The sequence below is a fragment of the Pseudophryne corroboree genome, chromosome 2 (assembly GCF_028390025.1).
Source record: "Pseudophryne corroboree isolate aPseCor3 chromosome 2, aPseCor3.hap2, whole genome shotgun sequence".
NCBI lineage: Eukaryota > Metazoa > Chordata > Amphibia > Anura > Myobatrachidae > Pseudophryne > Pseudophryne corroboree.
The window spans coordinates 515,740,775-515,762,323 of record NC_086445.1 but is presented as its reverse complement, the minus strand read 5'-3'; the positions used below and the strand labels follow the sequence as shown (position 1 = coordinate 515,762,323).

The window sequence follows — 21,549 nt, the reverse complement described above, 5'->3', positions numbered from 1 at the left end:
TTGGATCCGCTCCATCATCTCTAAAGCCTATTCTAGTGCGGGCAACCAACTCCGGAGATGGTGTTGGCATTAGGGTGGTGGCAACCTCCTGGGCGTGGGTTTTTTACCTGATCAGTTCTGACAAGCTAGTCTTAAGGGCCCTACACACTTGCCGATGTTTCCGATTTGGGGGATTGTCGATTTCAACGGTTAATGACCATTGTCCTAATTGGCTTGCTTTGCAAACCGAGGGAAAACCAACGATGAACGACCGTGGGGACACTCATCGTTGGTGCATACACACTGAGTGATATGAATGATTTATCATAAATTACTGAACTAGATCGTTCATAATGCCCACACACATCGGCAAGTGTGTAGGGCCCTTTAGTCCTCTGTCCACATTTTGGGTAGTTTTTACCGTGTTCATGTTTTTGCATCCGGTTACGCCCACTTTGGGCGTAAGGTTCTTCAGTCATTCTGCTTGAGCACTCCCTTCCCTGGGGGCGGCTGTTGAATATCCCATTGTCCAGTGTTCCCCATACTGTTTAAGACTATATCTAGCAATCACCACCTTTTAACCACTTGCCTGGCAGGGTTGCATCAGATGTAACCACGCCAGGCTGGTCTTTCCCATATATGGTCACAAATGAAGACAAAAAGATATATCTTGTCAGACAGAAGGAGACAAAGAAGGTAATCAGATGTGCAAAGGCACAAGCTGAGGAGAAAATGGCCCAGTCAGTGGGTAAAGGAGGCAAAACTTTTTTTAGGTATATAAGCGAAAAGAGAAAAACAAAAGGCGGAATTATAAAACTAAAGACGGACACTGGGAGTCTTGTTGAAGGAGACAATTTAATAGCAGATCATCTTAATGATTATTTTTGCTCAGTATTTACTACTGAAAGAGAGGGGAAGGGGCCACAGTTAAGTTGCAGGGATATTCAGGAAAATGAAACAAGTACATTTACAGAGGAGAAGGTCCTAACAGAACTCTCAAAGCTGAAAGTGGACAAATCTATGGGGCCAGATGGGATACATCCAAGGATATTAAAAGAACTTAAAGAGGTGCTGGTAGCACCATTGACAGAATTATTCAACCAGTCATTAGCTACAGGAGAAATTCCAGGGGACTGGAAAAGAGCAAACGTAGTCCCACTGCACAAAAGTGGAAGCAAGGAAGAGGCAAACAACTACAGACCAGTGAGTCTTACATCAGTAGTAGGGAAATTGATGGAAACACTCTTAAAAGAAAGAGTTGTAGATTATCTCAAATCCGGCAATTTACTGGATCCCAAACAGCATGGATTCACTGGGGGGAGATCATGTCAAACAAATCTTATTGACTTTTTTGATTGTGTGACTAAAGTGATGGATAAAGGTGGAGCCATGGATATAGCTTATCTAGACTTTAGTAAGGCTTTTGACACAGTTCCACATCGCAGATTGCTAAATAAACTTGAAAGTTTGGGATTGGATATTAGGATTATTGAATGGATAAGATCTTGGTTGAAGGATAGAAAACAGAGAGTTGTGGTAAATGGAGTGCATTCACAGGAGGGAAATGTTACCAGTGGAGTACCCCAGGGATCTGTACTTGGACCAGTGCTTTTTAATATCTTTATTGGTGACATTGCAAATGGCATTAAAGGGAAAGTATGCCTTTTTGCAGATGACACAAAGGTATGCAACAGGGTAGACACACCAGGTGGGGTAAAACAAATGATTGAGGATCTAGGTAGACTAGAGGAATGGTCAAGAGTCTGGCAATTACAGTTTAATGACAAAAAATGCAAAATCATGCACTTGGGTCTCAAAAATCCTAAAGCTAAATACAGTATTAATGGCACTATACTGGAAACTACTGAGGAGGAAAGGGATCTAGGAGTCACTATTTCAGATGACTTAAAAGCAGGTAAGCAATGTAACAAGGCAATGAGGAAGGCTAGTCAGATGCTTGGCTGCATTGGGAGGGGAATCAGCAGCAGAAAGAAAGAAGTAATAATGCCACTGTATAGGTCATTGGTACGGCCTCATCTAGAATACTGTATTCAGTTCTGGAGGCCATATCTTCAAAAGGATATTAATACATTAGAAACTGTACAAAGGAGGGCAACTAAAATGGTGCATGGCCTACATCACAAAACATACCCAGAAAGACTAAGAAATCTCAATATGTATAGTTTGGAGCAGAGAAGGGAAAGGGGGGACATGATAGAAACTTTCAAATATATGAAGGGTTTTAACAAAGTCCAGGAGGGAAACATTCTCCAAATGAAGAGAAGCGATAGGACACGAGGACATGCACTGAGACTGGAGGGGGGGAGGTTCAGGGGAAATTTGCGGAAAAATTATTTCACAGAAAGGGTAGTGGACAACTGGAATAGCCTCCCATCAGAGGTGGTAGAGGCTAAGACAGTAGAGCAATTTAAACATGCATGGGATAGACATAAGGATATCCTTACAAAGAAATAAGGATCAAATAAGGTTAGTGTTAAAAAATAATATAAAAAAAATTAAAAAAAATAAGGGGCAGACTAGATGGGCCAAGTGGTTCTTATCTGCCGACAAATTCTATGTTTCTATGTTTCTATGACCAGTCAGAAACACCCAGTGGGCGGCTGATGGAAGGTTATCTCCAAGCCACTCAGCATCCATGTACACTCCCCCAGTGCATGCCATGCAACCCAGCTGCACTCCTCACCTGGTGGCTGCTGAGATGTGCGACCACTGGGTAAATGCAAAGTTGTGATGTCTCGATGCTCCTATAGACCGATATTACTGTTACAGATTTTCTGAAGAAAACATTTTTCAATAGATGTTCTTAACTTAATTCATTCATTATAAAAAAAATCTGAGTAATTTTTGGAAAACATACATGTCAGTTAAGTCGTGAAAGAGGGTTTCCCCAACTTGGGTACAGCTTATTAGAAGGGAAATAGTGCACAATGTGCACTCCTTCTCCCAATGGAAAACTGTGTTTTCTCTGGCAGAAAGACTGGCCTACACTGGACCATGGGCATTGTAGGTTGGGGGCTGGAGTTGGCACTTAACTAAACTGTTGCTTTAAAACATAAGCTCCTCCCCCACTGCAACCCCATAATGCCAGTCTACTTTTGGTGCCTTCAGAGTAGGACATGTTTGGAGGGACTGCTCTGCAGTCCTTGTTGTAGCTTAGCTTTATTCTCGCTCTTTTGGTAAGTTTATGTTTATTTTTAGACAGGGGTCTGCACTGCTTGTAGCAGTGCACACTGTTAGTGCAGTAGCTGCATGAAGCTGCTGGCCTCCCCTGGACATAGCTGCAGCAGTGGTAGTGTTCTGGCTGCTGCATAGGGGATGCAGTTAAAATGCCACCGGACGGGATCAAGGCGGTCGAAATACTGATGTCGGAATCTCGAACAACGACATAAGCCTAGCGTCAAAATACCGACTCCCAGAATCCCGAATGTTCTTTCAGTGGGGCGCGCTCGCATCCTGCTGTGAGGGATAGGAGATTAGGTTTAGGCATTAGAAGGGGGGTAGGGTGCAGGGACAGGAAGGGTATGGTTAGGTATCGGGGAGAGGGGTTAGGCACTTACAAGGGGAGGTTAGGGTTAGGCCCCAAGTGGGGAGGGTTAGGTTTAGGCAGCGGGGAAGGGAGGGTTAGGGTTAGGTACACCCGGGAAGGTTAGGGTTAGGCACCACTGGGGAGGGTTAGGGTCTGGCACCCACAAGGGAGGGTTAGGGTATAGGGCAGGGGAGGGTAAGTTAACTTTCTTGGGGGGCTGTCTGGATTCTGATATCCGGGGATGCCACTGTCAGGATTCTGACCGCTGGCATCCTGTCCATCGGGATATCATACTAAATCCCTGCATAGGACTGTAAGGAAGGTGAACTCCTGATCTCTTTTGGTCCCTGCAGGCTGGGATTATCGGTTGGTGCAGTTCTCTTCTCAGCTCCTCTCCTCTGCAGCTGTTTGCCTCTCAGGAAGGCTAAGTATCTTTATTTTTTATTGTCTATTATTGCCACTGTTGTTCTGGGGAATTGTGCAGTTGTTCAGTCACCAGTGTATTAATTTCCTGTATCTGGGAATATGTTCTGCCTGCATTCACTATACATAGCGAGGCCGTGTGGGAACTATGACAGACAAAGCCAAACCCATCACCGCAAGAAGCATTACTATGGCTTGGTTTTTCACTTGTGCCCAGTATAATATTAAATTGCCATGTGGGCAGGTGGACTCTTAGGCATTGTGCTCGGATTGTCAGGTACCCTGCTGAGGTGGCGTGGGTACTAAATCAGTCTGTCTCTGACTTAGTGAAGCTTGTAGCGTGTCAGCAAGAGGATCAGACTAGGGTTGCTGCTTTGCCTGTTTCTTAGATGCATGGTTCTGTGTCTGTTCCTGACCCTACGACTCCTCAATCGGTGTCTGATACACCCTGGCTTCGTACTATGGTGCATATGGCATTGGGGTTTGAAAAAGCTTCCGCTTATTTGGAATGCCTTTTTGAGGATCCTCAGATACGCGAGGTGTATAAGCATTTACTGCTTCCATGACTCAGAAGATTTGGAGGAGAAGGAGGGTGGACTTGCGGAGACTGGCATCCTGGAAGGTGAGTAATTAGTCTTCCTCGAGTCACAATGTAAAAAAACCTCATTGCTGCTGTGCACCAGAAGCTGTGTGTCCATTCAAGCATGGATTCCCAAGCGGAGGCTGTGTGTCCATTCAAGCATCAGCGTGGGACAGTCATAACCTTCCCTTCTTCTTGGGATCTCTCCAGTCTCATCGAGGAGGCCTGGAAGGCTCCGGATAAAAAGTTATCGGTTCCTCACAAATTTGTTATCCACTTTTAGCGGCTCGTGTGTCCAAGTGGGAATTGCCTCCTAAAGGTGATGCTGCAGTTGCGTGTTTAGCAACACACATGGCTTTTCTTGTTCAGGGCTTGGCGTCCTTTTAATGATCCACTAGATAAAAAATTGGAAGGTTGTCTCAAGGCCATTTTTATAAGCTCTGGGTCGTTAGCCGACCTTTACTATCCTCGGCATGAGTGGCTCGAGCTATGGAGACGAGTCAAACAAACTCGTTGTGGGCTTCACAGTAATTTATTCAGGAATTTCCTACTGGAATTGGCGATGCTGCTGAATATGTGAGTGAGGCCGTCCAAGATGGTGCTCAAGTGGCTTCCAGGATTTTTAGCTACAGCCATCTCGACTCTGATGTCCCATTGTCTCCGTGCTTGGAATGTGGATTCAGAATTATAACGTTCCATGGAATCTCTTTCGTTTGGTGGAGACGTTCTCTTTGGGAGATAACTGGATAATATTATTGCTCAGGATACCGGTGGGAAATGCACCTTTCTTTCTGTTGCTGCCCCTAAACAGTGGGATCCGCTTTTCCAAGCTTTGCACTCCTTTATTCAGGATGGAGCGACCACTAGATGTCAGTCTGCTAGAGGCAGCTTCTTTCCAAGCAGGAGTTTGGCTTTTAAAGGCAGAATTTCTGGTGCCAACTGGCGCCTGGGGATCAAGGCTCCAATGAAGCCTAGTGTCTGATCAGGGTCTTTTCGCCACCCAGTCCAGTCACCAGTCGGAAGGCGTTACTCCAGTTCATAGAACGTAGGGTGAAGGTGTCTTCAGGCGCCTGGGTGCTGGACATCATTTACAGAGAGTGACCTCAGGGGTACACCATCACAGCAGTTTTTCGCCATCTCTTTTCCCCGGAATGCAGAGAAGAGCATTGGACCACGCTAGTAGTTCTCTCCTCTCAGACTACGTCATTGCTCCAGTACCACCGTTGGAACGGAAACTGGGGTTTTGCGCCAACTGCTTATTCCTGACGATCTTTACGCCTTGAATACCAGGTTGTGGGTGGATGATTTTTGAATGGAATCTCTCCGATCAGTGATCCACAGCATGGAGGCCAGTGACTTTTTGGCCTCACTGGACATCAGGGCAGTGTATCTTCACTTTCCAATTTGGACAGGTCATAATTCTTCTTCGTTTTGTAGTCTGATCCGATCACTGTCAGTTCTAGACCCTACCATTTGGTATAGCCATGGCTCCGTGCGTTTTCACAAAATTCATGCCAGTAATGGCGGGTTTGCTCTGCGGACTTACTTAGACAAAGCAAACCATTGCCCATTGGATCTGATCGGTCATCACTCGTGGCTATTCTAGTGCGGGATGACCAGCAGCAGACAGGATGTCAGCGCATTCCACTAGGGTGGTGGCGACCTTCTGGTCAGCACAACACAAGGCTTTGGCGGAACAGGTCTGTTGTGCAGCTACCTGGTCCTCTGTCCACACGTTTGATAATTTTTACTGTTTTCATGTTTTTCCCTCTGGCTTGCCCATTTTGGTCTACAGTTTTCCAGTTAGGCAGCCTGAGCGTTCCCTCCCCTGGGGGTGGTGTGGAAAGTCCCATAGTCCAGTGTCCCTGAGCCTTGCTGCCAGAGAAAAGAGGGGTTTTGGTCACTTAGCACTGAACCATTTCCTCTTAAGCAGGCTGGGGGACACAGCGTTCCCTCCTCACGCTGAGTCGTGTGGCGTTCTGCTGGCTTGTTTTATTGTTCTAACAGTTTCACTGGCTTACCAGACTCTTTAAAATATTACTGGCATTATGTGATAACAGGGGGAGGAGCTTACGTTTTAAAGCTACAGTTTAGTTAAGTGCCAACTCCAGCCCAATCCTTTAATCTCCATCGTTCCAGTGTCGCCCAGCCTGCTTCAGAGAAAAGGTTTCAACGGTAAATCATCAAAAATCCCGTAGTGCAGGGTGAACTTACCTGGTGATCATCAAACAATAGCTGCTAAGGATCTATAGCTGCTAAATTAGCATTCATCTTCACTATAATCTGCAGCTGCCAACTTCCCTTCCCTTTCTCTGGGTGCCTCTTGGCTGGGATCAGTGACTGGATTATATAGTGTATTTGAAAGAACACAAAAAAATAATTTATAAAAATAAATGTCCTTGGTTTGAGTCACATTTGTGAATACAATATTATGAAGCCCCTGAACTGAAGTCTCTGTGTTCTGCTAGTGATGTAAAGCTAATTGGTTCTGTTTTGTTGTTGTTTCTGCATCTCAGAGTGTCTTAAAAGAATGGATAACAAAGGGTCCACAAGTGGAAGCAATTGCACAGAAGGGATCTGAGCTTGAGAACAGAATTATGGAGATAACTGCATCAGAAAGTCAGCTGCGAAAAGGTGAGTGCGTGCATGTAAGTGTGTGTGCCCACACTGGAGCGAAGGGCTTGGGGGGGGAGGGGGGAGGTAGGGTTAAATTGCAGGGGGAGGGGGGAGTTAGGTCTAGTCACCACCGGGGAGAGGTTATGGTTAGGCACTAAGAGTGAAGGTTAGGCTGTGGCAAGGGATAGCATACTTACCTCTTCCCTGTCGGGATTTTAAAGATCGGGATGCCGGCGTCTGTATTGCCGGTCGCACGTGCCGAACCCTGCGTAATATATTTTCCTGTCCCATATTGGAAGTGGCCTACGAAGTGCAGATGGGGTTTTTTTGTGCAACATATGAAGCAAATGCCCAGCACCTTCTGTTGCTGGCAGGGGTTTCTGCTGAAATTGTGTCCTTTAGACCCTCTGCTTCATTACCATACATGCAAGCTTGTCCAAGTGACCTGGCTAAGATGGTGCATAACCTTGTCATGGTCTTATCGCAGTTGGAATGGATAATGAAGTTTACTGCCTCAACCAAGTTTGTTACTTTACCAGATGTGCAGATTTTCTTGCATGTGCAACCTCCATACATCCCCCCAATCCCTGCTTGAGATTTCCAGCTGGATAGCTTTGCAGCACCCTTCTTGTAGACCTCTGGATTTGGTGGTGTTTGGGTTTCTTTACGTGCAAGACTGCCTTAATGTTATCTGTCTCTTCCACTAGGGAAGTTTCATATAGAGTGCCTTTCTTGTAGGTCTTTTTCTCATCTACAATGATGACAGGGCCTGTTATTATTAACCTTAGTACCAAACCTTTTTTTTTTAGACATTCAGTGTTCTCTTATATGACCTGACTCAGGACATTGTGACCCTGGCTTTACGCCAGAACATATAAGTGTACCCCCTCTTAGGGTCATCTTTGGGATGTTCCCATGATGATTGCCTGGTCCCAAAATGGATGAACAATGTTAGCAAACAGTGATAAAAGAGAAAGAAACCATGAGCCTGAATTAAATTTGAAACCTGATGGTTTGCATCCAATTCCAATTGTTGGGGGTCTGTGCATGTGTAGAACAGATCCTGCGATATTGCGCAAAGCCTTCACCATAGCCGCAGCATGATTGATTCCCAACGGCTGTGCAAAAAGTACAAATGAGAATCAGGCCCCGTATAAACACAGACTGTAAAAAGGGTGGTTGTCCAGTTTCTCCTAATGCATTATGAGAAAAGGATTTAACTTAAGTACAAAAATCCCTTTTTTCTCCTCCTCCACATGTTCTGTTCTCCTGGCCTGTCGTTTGGGGCTTTGTTAGTCAATTGGGGTATAGATGGGTAGGAGTTTGAACTTTTCAACAGTAAATATTACGTTTCCCAGCTTTTTTTAGCCTGTAGTAATTTCAGTGCCCAAAATGTCCTACAAGAAAAGAATTTAACAGCAATGAGCTAGATATAGGGTATTTCGGGTTAAGTTTATTGTTTTTGGCAATGCACCTTTTCATCTTTACTTGTAATCCTTGTGTGCTTGTGATGACACTGTTTTGCATTCTTGGACTGTTCAGGTTCTGTTCTGATGACCTCAGGGAGCACAGTAGGGAACATTAATGGATATCATACCTGTCAAGGTGAGTGTGTCCATGTGCTGCTTTGTCTTAATACACCTTGTGACATTATTTATCTTTCGCAAAATTGTTTACTCAACACACACATTATTGTGTTTTACTAGATTTGACTGGCATCCAGTGCGATGTTTCTGAGATTAGCCAGAAGTATGAGGACCTCGGACTGGTGCTGAAGAGCCGTGAGGAGCAGTTGTCTAGTATGTTGGAGAATAGGCAAAAAGTTCAGCAAGAAACAAACCAGATGTTGACGTGGCTGGAGTCTAAAGAAAAAGTTATATCTGCTGTCAATGTGTCTCCAACAAAGAGTGAAATAGTTAGAGCCCAGGCAGAGCAGAACAAGGTAAGTCCCAAACATCAAAGGAACATCTAATAATTTTGAGTGATTGCAGACTTTTTTTGCAACTGTGGTTTAGATCAGTTCTCTAATTTTCCCCATTTTAAACATCGGAGGATTTATCAGTTTTAATATTGTTTACACGTGACACATAATTGCACAGTACGTAAGTCAATTAATTGTTGTGCCAGTCTTGTTTATTCTGAATGAAGTTAATAAATTAAATATATAATACAATTTTGTTACAGCAGGATGTACTATAATGGCTAGATCTCATAAATGTAAAAAACTAGCTACATTGGCTAATCTCTATAGTTAATCCCAAATGGATGTCTGTGGAAGAGACTTGCTGGTTTTACCCCATTACAGTGGGTCGTGGAGTGGAGAGGAAAGCTGTGATTATTTAGGCATTCTCAGTATTTCTGTGGACAATTTACTAAAGAAAAGTAAAATAAAATGTACAGTTAATAACAAAATACCCTATAGGTCCCTATCCTGCTAGCATTGCATTTGCATCAGAACATGCAAGGGCAGATCAGATGTAAAAACGTATACAATGACGTGCCAAAAGTCATGGGATAGGTGCCTAGTGTCATGTAGGACCCCCTCTAGCCCAGCAAAGTGCAGCACTTGCCGAGGCATCGATTCCACAAGTGAACAGATGACATTGATATTGACCCATGCCATCTGGATAGCTTTCATTTGTAGGTACAGGATCTTGGGTGCGAATGGACCTTTCTCTTTCATCCATCTGGGGGACGCTGTGCCGTTACTTGTGGGTTAGAGTGTGTGGGTAGTGGAGTTTGGCACAGAACCTATAGAAAAAAAACCAACTCCTCCCCCCTCTAATCCCTCCCAATTCCAGCCTGACTAGCCAGTAACTCCGTTTTTGTTTTGTGCCTGTGGAGTACAGACACAGTTTTTCTCTAACGTCCTAGTGGATGCTGGGAACTCCGTAAGGACCATGGGGAATAGCGGGCTCCGAAGGAGGCTGGGCACTCTAGAAAGATCTTAGACTACCTGGTGTGCACTGGCTCCTCCCACTATGACCCTCCTCCAAGCCTCTGTTAGATTTCGTGCCCGGCCGAGGTTGGATGCACACTAGGGGCTCTCCTGAGCTCTTAGAAAGTTATAGTCTTAGAATTTGTTATTTTCAGTGAGACCTGCTGGCAACAGGCTCACTGCAGTGAGGGACTAAGGGGAGAAGAAGCGAACTCGCCTGCTTGCAGCCGGATTGGGCTCTTAGGCTACTGGACACCATTAGCTCCAGAGGGATCGACCGCAGGCCCAGCCTTGATGTTCGGTCCCGGAGCCGCGCCGCCGTCCCCCTTACAGAGCCAGAAGCAAGAAGATGGTCCGGAAAATCGGCGGCATGAAGACTCTGTCTTCACCAAGGTAGCGCACAGCACTGCAGCTGTGCGCCATTGCTCCTCTCACACACTTCACACTCCGGTCACTGAGGGTGCAGGGCGCTGGGGGGGGCGCCCTGAGGCAGCAATAAAAACACCTTGGCTGGCTAAAATACCTCAATATATGGCCCCAGGGGCTATATATGAGGTAAATACCCCTGCCAGAATTCCATAAAAAATGGGAGAATAGGCCGCGAAAAAGGGGCGGAGCCTATCTCCTCAGCACACTGGCGCCATTTTTCCCTCACAGCTCGGCTGGAGGGAAGCTCCCTGGCTCTTCCCTGCAATTCTACAGTACAGTAAGAGGGAAAAGAGAGGGGGGGCATTAAAATTGGCACTGTATACAGTATATTATATAAAAGCTATTAGGGACATAACTCAGTTAGTCCCTGTATATATATAGCGCTCTGGTGTGTGCTGGCATACTCTTACTCTGTCCCCCCAAAGGGCTTTTGTGGGTCCTGTCCTCGTTTAGAGCATTCCCTGTGTGTCTGCGGTGTGTCGGTACGGCTGTGTCGACATGTTGAATGAGGAGGCTTATATGGTGACAGAACAGAGGCCGATATATGTGATGTCGCCCCCTGTGGGGCCGACACCAGAGTGGATGGATAGGTGAAAGGTATTAACCGACAGTGTCAACTCCTTACATAAAAGGGTGGATGACGTAACAGCTGTGGGACAGCCGGCTTCGCAGCCCGCGCCTGCCCAGGCGTCTCAAAGGCCATCAGGGGCTCAAAAACGCCCGCTCTCTCAGATGGCAGACACAGATGTTGACACGGAGTCTGACTCCAGTGTCGACAAGGTGGAGACATATACACAATCCACTAGGAACATCCGTGACGTGATCCCGGCAATAAAAAATGTGTTATACATTTCTGACTTTAACCCAAGCACCTCTAAAAATGGGTTTTAGGTTTGGGGAGAAAAAACAGGCAGTGTTTTGTTCCCCCATCAGATGAATAAATGAAGTGTGTGAAAGCGTGGGTTCCCCCGTTAAGAAACTGGTAATTTATAAAAAGTTACTGATGGCGTACCCTTTCCCGCCAGGTGGATAAGTTACGCTGGGAGATATCCCCTAGGGTGGATAAGGCGCTCACACGTTTGTCAAAAAAGGTGGCACTGCCGTCTTAGGATACGGCCACTTTAATAGGTACCTGTTGATAAAAAACAGGAGGCTATCCTGAAGTCTGTATTTACACACTCAGGTACTAGACTGAGACCTGCAGATAGTGCTGCTGCAGCGTGGTCGGTGACCCTGTCAAACAGGGTTACTAGTTGGCAAACATAAAAACATATTAAAGACGTCGTCTTATATATGGGGGATGCACAGAGGGATATTTTGCCGACTGGCATCCAAAATAAATGTAATGTCCATTCTGTCAGGAGGGTATTAGAGACCTGTCACTGGACAGGTGATGCTGACTTAAAAAGCGCATAGAGAGCCTTATAAGGGTGAGGAATTATTTGGGGATGGTCTCTGGGACCTCATATCCACAGCAACTGCTGGGAAGAAATAATTTTACCTCAGGTTTCCTCACAGACAAAGGTACAGTCCTTTCGGCTTCAGAAAAGCAAGCCGGTCAAATGGCGCTTCCTTTCTGTACAGAGACAAGGGTAGAGGGAAAAAAGCTGCACCAGTCAGGCTGTTCCCAGAATCAAGATTCTTCCCCCGCCTCCTGTGAGGCCACAGCATGACGCGGGTGCTCCACAGGTGTAGCCAGGTACGGTGGGGGGCCGTCTCAAAAATTTCAGCAATTAGTGGGCTCACTCACAGGTGGATCCCTGTTTCTTTCAAGTAGTATTTCAGGGGTACAAGCTGGAATTCGAGATGTCTCCCCCCAGCCATTTCCTAAAATATGCCTTGCTGACAACTCCCTCAGGCAGGGAGGCTGTGCTAGAGGCAATTAATAAGCGGTATTCCCAGCAGGTAATACTCAAGGTGCCCCTACTTCAACAAGGACGGGGTTACTATTCCACACGGGTTGGGGTACCGAAACCGCATGGTTCGGTGTGACCCATTTTATATTTAAAATCCTTGAACACAAAAATTCAAGTTCAAGATGGAATCGCTCAGGGCGGTTATTCCAAGCCTGGACGAGGGGGATTACATGGTATCCTGGGACATCAAGGATGCTTACCTGCATGTCCCCATTTACCATCCTCGCCAGGAGTACCTCAGATTTGTGGTACAGGATTACCATTACCAAGTCCAGACACTGCCGTTTGGACTGTACATGGCACCGAGGGTGTTTTATCAAGGTAATGGCCGAAATGTTGATACTCCTTCAAAAAAAGGGAGTTGTAATTATCCCGTACTTGGACAATCTCGTTATAAGGGCGAGGTCCAAGGAGCAGTTGGTAGTCGGGGTAGCACTATTTTGGAAAGTGCTACAACAGCATGGTTGGATTCTAAACAGTCCAAAGTCACAGCTGGTTCCTATGACACGTCTACTGTTCCTGGGGATGGTTCTGGACATAAACCAGAAATAGTGTTTCTCCCGGAGGAGAAAGCCAAGGAGTTGTCATCTCTAGTCAGAGACCTCCCGAAGCCAAAATAGGTAGCGGTGCATCATTGCACGCGAGTCCTGGGAAAAATGGTAGCTTCCTACGAAGCAATCCCATTAGGCAGGTTCCATACAAGAACTTTTCAGAGGGACCTGTTGGACAAGTGGTCCGGATCGCATCTTCCGATGCATAGGCTGATAACCCTGTCTCCAAGGACCAGGGTATCTCTACTGTGGTGGCTGCAGAGTGCCCATCTTCAAGAGGGCCGCAGGTTCGGCATACAGGACTAGGTCCTAGTGACCATGGATTCCAGCCTTTGAGGCTGGGAGGCAGTCACACAGGGAAGAAATTTCCAGGGACTTTGGTCAAGTCAGGTTATTTCCCTACACATAAATATTCTGTACCTGAGGGCCATTTACAATGCTCTGCTTCAAAACCAGCCGGTACTGATCCAATCAGACAACATCACGGCAGTCGCCCATGTAAACCAACAGGGCGGCACAAGAAGCAGGATGGCGATGGCAGAAGCCACAAGGATTCTCCGATAGGCGGAAAATCATGTGTTAGCACTGTCAGCAGTGTTCATTCCCGGAGTGGACAACTGGGAAGCAGATCTTCTCAACAGACACGACCTCCACCCGGGAGAATGGGGACTTCCTCCAGAAGTCTTCCAATAGGATTGTACACCATTGGGAAAGGCCACAGGTGGACATGATGGCGTCCCGCCACAACAAAAAGCTATAAAAGATATTGCACCGGGTCAAGGGACCCTCAGGCGATAGCTATGGACGCTCTGGTAACACCGTGGGTGTACCAGTCGGTTTATGTGTTCTCCCCTCTGCCTCTCATACCAAAGGTACTGAGAATAATAAGAAGGCGAGGAGTAAGAACGATACTCGTGGATGGCCAAGAAGAGCTTGGTACCCAGAACTTCAAGAATTTATATCAGAGGACCCATGGCCTCTGCCACTCAGACAGGACCTGCGGCAGCAGGGGCCCTGTCTGTTCCAAGACTTACCGCGGCTGCGTTTGTCGGCATGGCGGTTGAACGCCGGATCCTGAAGGAAAAGGGCATTCCGGAGGAAGTCATTCCTACGCTTACTAAAGCCAGGAAAGAGGTTACAGCAACTCATTATCACCGCATATGGCGAAAATATGTTGCATGGTGTGAGGCCGAAAGGGCCCCAACAGAGGAATTTCAACTAGGTCGATTTCTGCATTTCCTGCAAGCAGGAGTGACTATGGGCCTTAAATTGGGTTCCATTAAGGTACAGATCTCGGCTCTGTCGATTTTCTTTCAAAAAGAACTAGCTTCAGTACCTGAAGTTCAGACATTTATAAAAGGAGTGCTGCAGAGTCAGCCCCCGTTTGTGCCTCCTGTGGCACCTTGGGATCTCAACGTGGTGTTGAGTTTCTTAAAATCACATTGGTTTGAACCACTAAAAACCGTGGATCTGAAATATCTCACGTGGAAGGTGGTTATGTTATTGGCCTTGGCTTCTGCCAGGCGAGTATCAAAGTTGGCGGCTTTGTCTTGTAAAAGCCCTTATTTGATTTTCCATATGGATAGGGCAGAATTGAGGACTCGTCCCCAGTTTCTCCCAAAGGTGGTGTCAGCGTTTCACCTGAACCAGCCTATTGTGGTGCCTAGGCTACTAGGGACTTGGAGGACTCCAAGTTGCTAGACGTTGTCAGGGCACTGAAAATATATGTTTCCAGAACGGCTGGAGTCAGAAAATCTGACTCGCTGTTTATCCTATATGCACCTAACAAGCTGGGTGCTCCTGCTTCTAAGCAGACTATTGCTCGTTGGATTTGTAGTACAATTCAGCTTGCACATACTGTGGCAGGCCTGCCACAGCCAAAATCTGTCAATGCCCATTCCACAAGGAAGGTGGGCTCATCTTGGGCGGCTGCCCGAGAGGTCTCGGCTTTACAACTTTGCCGAGCAGCTACTTGGTCAGGGGCAAACACGTTTGCAAAATTCTACAAATTTGATACCCTGGCTGAGGAGGACCTGGAGTTCTCTCATTCAGTGCTGCAGAGTCATCCGCACTCTCCCGCCCGTTTGGGAGCTTTGGTATAATCCCCATGGTCCTTACGGAGTTCCCAGCATCCACTAGGACGTTAGAGAAGATAAGAATTTACTCACCGGTAATTCTATTTCTCGTAGTCCGTAGTGGATGCTGGGCGCCCATCCCAAGTGCGGTTTATCTGCAATACTTGTACATAGTTATTGTTAACTAAATCGGGTTATTGTTGAGCCATCTGTTGAGAGGCTCTATTGTTTCATACTGTTAACTGTGTTTCATATCACGAGTTGTACGGTGTGATTGGTGTGGCTGGTATGAGTCTTACCCGGGATTCAAAATCCTTCCTTATTGTGTACGCTCGTCCGGGCACAGTACCTAACTGAGGCTTGGAGGAGGGTCATAGTGGGAGGAGCCAGTGCACACCAGGTAGTCTAAGATCTTTCTAGAGTGCCCAGCCTCCTTCGGAGCCCGCTATTCCCCATGGTCCTTACGGAGTTCCCAGCATCCACTACGGACTACGAGAAATAGAATTACCGGTGAGTAAATTCTTATTTTTGTCCTATAGTTTTTAGTTAGGTTTTTATTGTTTTCTTCGGTTCTGGGGTACCTAGTCCCTGTACACCGGTGATAGGTACTATTGGAGTGGGGTTAGTTAGTTAGTTAATTTCCCACTCTCAGCTGCCTCTAGAATGGTCACCATATTTCATCACTGGGGCTCTGTATTTCTCTGTAGACTGGATGAGGCGCCACTAAGGTACAGAACAGTCACAATCTGTCTTTGACAGCATTGGACTGTTCTAGATGTGTATATGTTTTATTCTTTTAGATGTGTGTGGAACTGTGCTGGGCGCGCTTCTCTCAGCTTGTGTGTCCGTCCAACCCCCATCCCGCCTCCTCTTCTCCGGAGATGGCTACAGAAACACTGCTTCTCTTTTTACTGTGGGGAGCGAGTGTGGAGGGGGTGATTTATTCTGGTCTTCCAGCTGGCGCCGGACACTCGGTGTGTTGGCGCCACGGTCTGACAGCGGGGGTCCGTTAGCGGAGGGGCAGGACTAGGCGCGGCGGTGACGCTGACAGGAAGGAGACACTTCCCGCCTAGGTACACCCGCGCGCACTTCCGTCCAGCCTCTGTGGATGAGTCTGTGCTCCGGGCGCCATCTTCAGCTGGCGGGGGACGCTGCGCAGCACATGCACACACACACATTTAAACTACACATTTAAACTTTTCACTCTGCTCGGTTCAGACAGGCATCAGCAAAACAGCAAGTATATTAGTGGCTTGTATTGTTCTGTATAGTAAGACCTATAATTTGGGGTTGCACTTATTGTAAGTGGAGGCTTCACTACTAGAACTCAATTTATTGTGATTCTAAAGGCATTTGGGAACAATTTAAGTTCTGGGAGACCTTTTATTACTTATTATTCACCTATTTGTGATAGGAATATGGCCACTAAGCTGGACAAATCTACTAAAGGGAAGACTGCTTCGGTTGTTTATTTTGCCTGTGCACAATGTGGTTCCAAACTTTCAAAAGGTAGCACGGACGTAGGTACTCTCTGTACAACGTGCTCTGGTACACCAGTAGCGGACCAGCAGGGAGGTTCTGTAGATCAGTCTATGCCTCCGTGGGCAAAACACATGGTCGATGCCATTTCCGAGTTACTTCAATACCATTCAAGTGCGGCTCCCACTCAGGCTCCCGAAGAACCATTGTGGGCGAAAAATATGGGCAAAAATTTCTCTGACTTAACTCCTTGAATAAATTTGTAAACTCTTCAAGTGGTTCGGCTGCTACAAAACGGACACATCTGTTACCTGCCATAACCTTTCCGGGGGAGGAGTCCGGTCCTCTGGCCCCTTCCTTGGAGGAAGATGATGTAGACCCAGAATGGGTAGACACTTCACTTTGGGAAGAAGAGGAGCTATCTACGAGCTCAGGCTATTCGTCAGACTCTTAACCTTTAAGAGACGAAGGTGGCGGAGACTTCAACTACCTTTTTCAAAAGACAGAAAAGACAGATTGCTGTTTATCCCTCTTTTCTCTTTCATCCACTAGGGGACACTGGAGTCCTATACAGTAGGGGTGTGAAGCCTGCAACCGGAGGTGTGGCACAATCTAAAATTAGCATTGTCTGCACAGCCGGCTCCTCCCCCTTCACACCCCTCCTCCCTCAGTTTGAAAAATTGTGCTGGAGGTACAGCACGTGGGAGCACTGAGCTCCTGACTAAAACTTTAAAGTGTGCTGCGTCCACCTAATAAAAGGGAGACAAGGCTACTTAATATTGTAAGAGACAAAGATCCCTATTGAAGGGACCTGCATCTCTTCACAGGAGATCCTCATCGACTTGGGCAAGTGAGTATAACTTTTACAAGAGCCCAAGTAGTGTTAGATTTTTATTATTATTTTTTTTTTTTATGTATCATTTCCCTTTAGAAATGAGTGGCTTAGATAGAAAAAAGAAACCGCTCCATCAAGCCGGCAAGAACAGCAGCAAGGCGCAGCCAACAGCAGGGAGACAGCGCAAGGCTCACAAGACAGTCTCCCCTAGCAGCTGCGCAGATGGTCCGTGGTCACGGAGAGGCGCCGCTACGGGACCCGATCAGAGCGGTCCCGGCGCGCGCCAGCCGGCGGGGAAAGACACGACAGAGACAAAGATCTCTGCCGCACAGCTGAGAAGACTCCCTCAGCCGTGGGCAGGGGGAGACGGGCAGGGGAGCGCACAGAGCGGAACGCACAGCCAGCGGCAGCGGGGACCTGTATAACGGACCTCCGGTAAGAGATACCAGTGGGGGACACAGCGCTGCTTAGCATAGCGCATAAGGTGAATCTTTCCCTCAGTGGCGCCCATTTTAATACTCAAGGGCGCCAAAATCTCACTTCACTATCTAGTACCCCCTGCTGGTGAAATGTATCATAGTATTCAGAGTAGAGATTCTTTATACTCATAGCTCCCCCTACTGGTAAAATATATATATATATATATATATATATATATATAGCAAAGAGAGGTTCGGCACTCGAGTTGCACAATGTAAGTCAAAAATGCTCCGGTGCCCTGCCCTCTGGAATCCGTATATAGCAACGGAATGAGCTGGCACTCGTGGAGACTTAATTAAACAGGCAAACTACAGTTTGATGCCAACGTTTCAGGGTATGACCCCTTTTATCAAGACATTGATAAAAGGGGTCATACCCTGAAACGTTGGCATCAAACTGTAGTTTGCCTGTTTAATTAAGTCTCCACGAGTGCCAGCTCATTCCGTTGCTATATATATATATATATATATATATATATATATATATATATATATATATTTATAACAGCAGGGGGGAGCTATTAGTTGCTTCTAATCACTAATATATATTATCTCGGAGGATCTCCTGAAAACCAATTTCTGATTATATTTTCAAAGGAATTCTGTTTCAAAGATCCTGACGAAAATACACGGAAGCAAGCGGATACCAACTCTAACATCGTAGCTGATTTAACAGTTGGGGTGTGAGGGTTGCGAGTCCGCTGGTGTTTTATTTATTTATTTTTAAATTTTTATTTAATCTTTTTATGTAAAAATATTTTGACCTGATCGTTTTATATAACAGACAGGTAATTCCAGCCGGATCCAATACCTTCGCTTCCGTCTTCTCCCAGTCTTTCTCTTCGGCGGGTTACCCTGGTAAGGGGTTTAAAAACAACATGTCTAAGGCAACCAAGACCTCCAAGACCTGTTATGTTTGTACGAAATGTAACAAGAAGAGCACGCGGGTTGGCAGCTCCGGGGTGTGCGACTCCTGCTTAGACAAGGACGCTCCACCTGGGAGCAGTGCTCTGGCCAAGGCATGGGAAGACAACCTTGCTAATAGAATCTCCAAGGAGATGGCAGAATCGCGCAAACAGCAATCGGAATGGGCTGCGGGATTCTCAAAGACGATGGAGGAATTTCTCATCAAGTTAACGCCGCCCGCACACGCAGAGACGAGTGTGCGCAAATCTGTTAAAAGAACTCTTCCTATTATACCAGAATCAGAGGAGGATGACGGTTTTCTTCTTGATAGGGAGGAAGGTGAGTTAATTGAACCTAACCTAGACGCCGATTTTCCAGAAGAGGACTCGGCAATTTCAGGTCTGGACTCCTTAATTGACGCGGTAAAGGAGATCCTAAGCTTTAAGGACGAGGAAATACGGGAGCCGGAAGATTTCGATTTGTTCGAATCCCAAAAGCCGCGTTCAGCAGTGTTTCCCATTCCTAAATCCCTCCAATCTCAGATGGAGGAGGCTTGGAAACAACCTGACAAACGCTTTCAATTTCCAAAACGGTTTCAGGTAACTTATCCCCTACCTAAGGGTGTAATGGACAAGTGGGAGACTCCACCGGTAGTGGATGCTTCCCTAGGGAGGTTGTCAAAGAAGACAATCTTACCAATTCCGAACGTAACTACTTTAAAGGATGCGTCAGACCGTAAAGTTGACACTGCGTTAAAGTCAATTTTTGTAGCAGCTGGTGGAGCGCAGCGACCTGCGATCGTCTGTGCTTGGGTCAACAAGGCCATGGGTGCATGGTCCGGGCGTGTTGTACAAGCTATTGAGGAGGAAAATAGCTTAGAAGAGATAACCCAACTGGCGGAACACATTCGAGAATCTGCTTCATACTTGTGTCAAGCTTCTAAGGATATTAGCAGAATAGCGTCGCGCATATCTGCATCGGCCATTTCGGCTAGAAGGATTTTATGGCTCAGAGAATGGCAAGGAGACTCTGACACAAAGAAAGCGGTAGAATCCATCCCCTTTGGGGGTGAAATGCTGTTAGGACCAGAATTGGACAAGTGGATTTCGCAGGCTACAGCAGGGAAGTCCACTTTTCTGCCTACTCCTTATACGAGAACCGCTCCACAATCTAGGAGAGGTTATTCGGGACCAGCGTTTACTTCATTTAGATCACAGTCCTTTCGAGCCCGAGGAAGGGGTTTCGGTACACAAGCACGTGGGGGCAGAGGTAGAGGCCGCTCACAGGCAGCAACCAGAAAGCAGGATAAGCCTGCTGACAAGACCGTGGCATGACGGCCTCCCAGCTCACCTGGGGTCCCCCTTGGTGGGCGGCCGACTGGAAGGTTTTCAGGACATCTGGGCCAAAACCTCACCAGAACTTTGGGTGAACAACTTAATCTCACAGGGATACAAACTGGAATTTCAACAGAGGCCTCACAGTCAGTTTTTTACAACAGGATTGCCTCAGTGCCCTCAAAAGGCGAGGGCACTACGGGCAGCAATTCTAAAATTGCTACAGGCAGAGGTTGTTATTCCGCTTCCCGCTTCTCAGAGAGGAACGGGGTTCTATTCCAATCTTTTTGTCGTGCCAAAGCCTGACGGGACGGTCAGACCAATACTCAATTTAAAAGTTTTCAACCAATTTTTAAGAGTCTACAAATTCAAGATGGAATCAATCCAATCGGTCATTGCAGGCTTAGAACAGGGCGAGTTCATGGTATCCATGGACATAAAAGATGCATATCTGCATATTCCAATCTGGACTCCTCACCAGGCTTACTTAAGGTTCGCACTGGTGGCGGATCACTACCAATTCCGGGCCTTGCCGTTCGGTCTAGCATCAGCCCCAAGAATTTTCACAAAGATCATGGCGATCATGGTTGCAGGACTGAGACTGTTGGGGGTCACGATTATACCTTATCTGGATGATTTACTGATCAAGGCTCCATCTCAGAATCGACTGCTCAAGGATGTTCGGACATCCCATCAATTTCTAATTCAACATGGATGGATTGTCAATTTCCAAAAGTTCAACCTCATACCGACTCAACGGATTCAATTCCTCGGTCTCATCTTGGACACGGTCCTATTACGTCTGTTCTTACCAGAGAACAAGGTCCAGGACCTATAGAGATTAGTGGCTCAGGTACTGAGGACGCAAACCGTTTCTCTGCACCTCTGTGTGCAACTTCTCGGGAAGATGGTGGCGTCATTCGAAGCTCTCCAGTACGGCAGACTTCATTCCCGACCATTCCAAATAAACCTCATTGTTCAGGGAGCAGGCTCGCACTGGCTGCTCCATCGGAGAATCCGACTTCAACCACAAGTACGGGTCTCCTTGATATGGTGGTCGTTACACAAGAACCTTGCAGCCGGCAAGAAATGCGGCATTTGGGATTGGAGAATCCTGACGACGGACGCCAGTCTCAGAGGTTGGGGAGCCGTCCTAGAGGACCATCAGTTTCAAGGACGGTGGACGCTACAGGAGAGCAAACTACCCATAAATATCCTCGAACTAAGAGCAGTTTACAATGCACTTCTCTTAGCAGAAGACCTAGTCATGAAACAACACATCAGGATTCAGTCAGACAATGTCACGACGACGGCTTACATAAACCGTCAAGGAGGAACAAAGAGCAGGATGGCGTTAAAGGAAGCCACAAAGATCTTGTTGTGGGCAGAAAGACGAGACATCATTCTCTCGGCAGTGTTCATCCCAGGTGTGGAGAACTGGGAAGCAGATTACCTCAGTCGC

General features: G+C 46.7%; 1 protein-coding gene across 19 annotated transcripts in view; it reads left to right on the top strand.

Moving 5' to 3' along the window:
• The window catches only part of MACF1 (microtubule actin crosslinking factor 1), a 564,002-nt gene that overhangs the window by 296,566 nt on the left and 245,887 nt on the right, over positions 1-21,549 (top strand). For all 19 annotated transcript variants that reach the window (XM_063954114.1, XM_063954106.1, XM_063954121.1 and 16 more), the window contains 3 exons: positions 7,046-7,163; positions 8,688-8,750; positions 8,852-9,087. In XM_063954114.1, the coding sequence (XP_063810184.1) occupies positions 7,046-7,163; positions 8,688-8,750; positions 8,852-9,087 (417 nt within the window). The remainder of the gene's footprint in view (positions 1-7,045; positions 7,164-8,687; positions 8,751-8,851; positions 9,088-21,549) is intronic.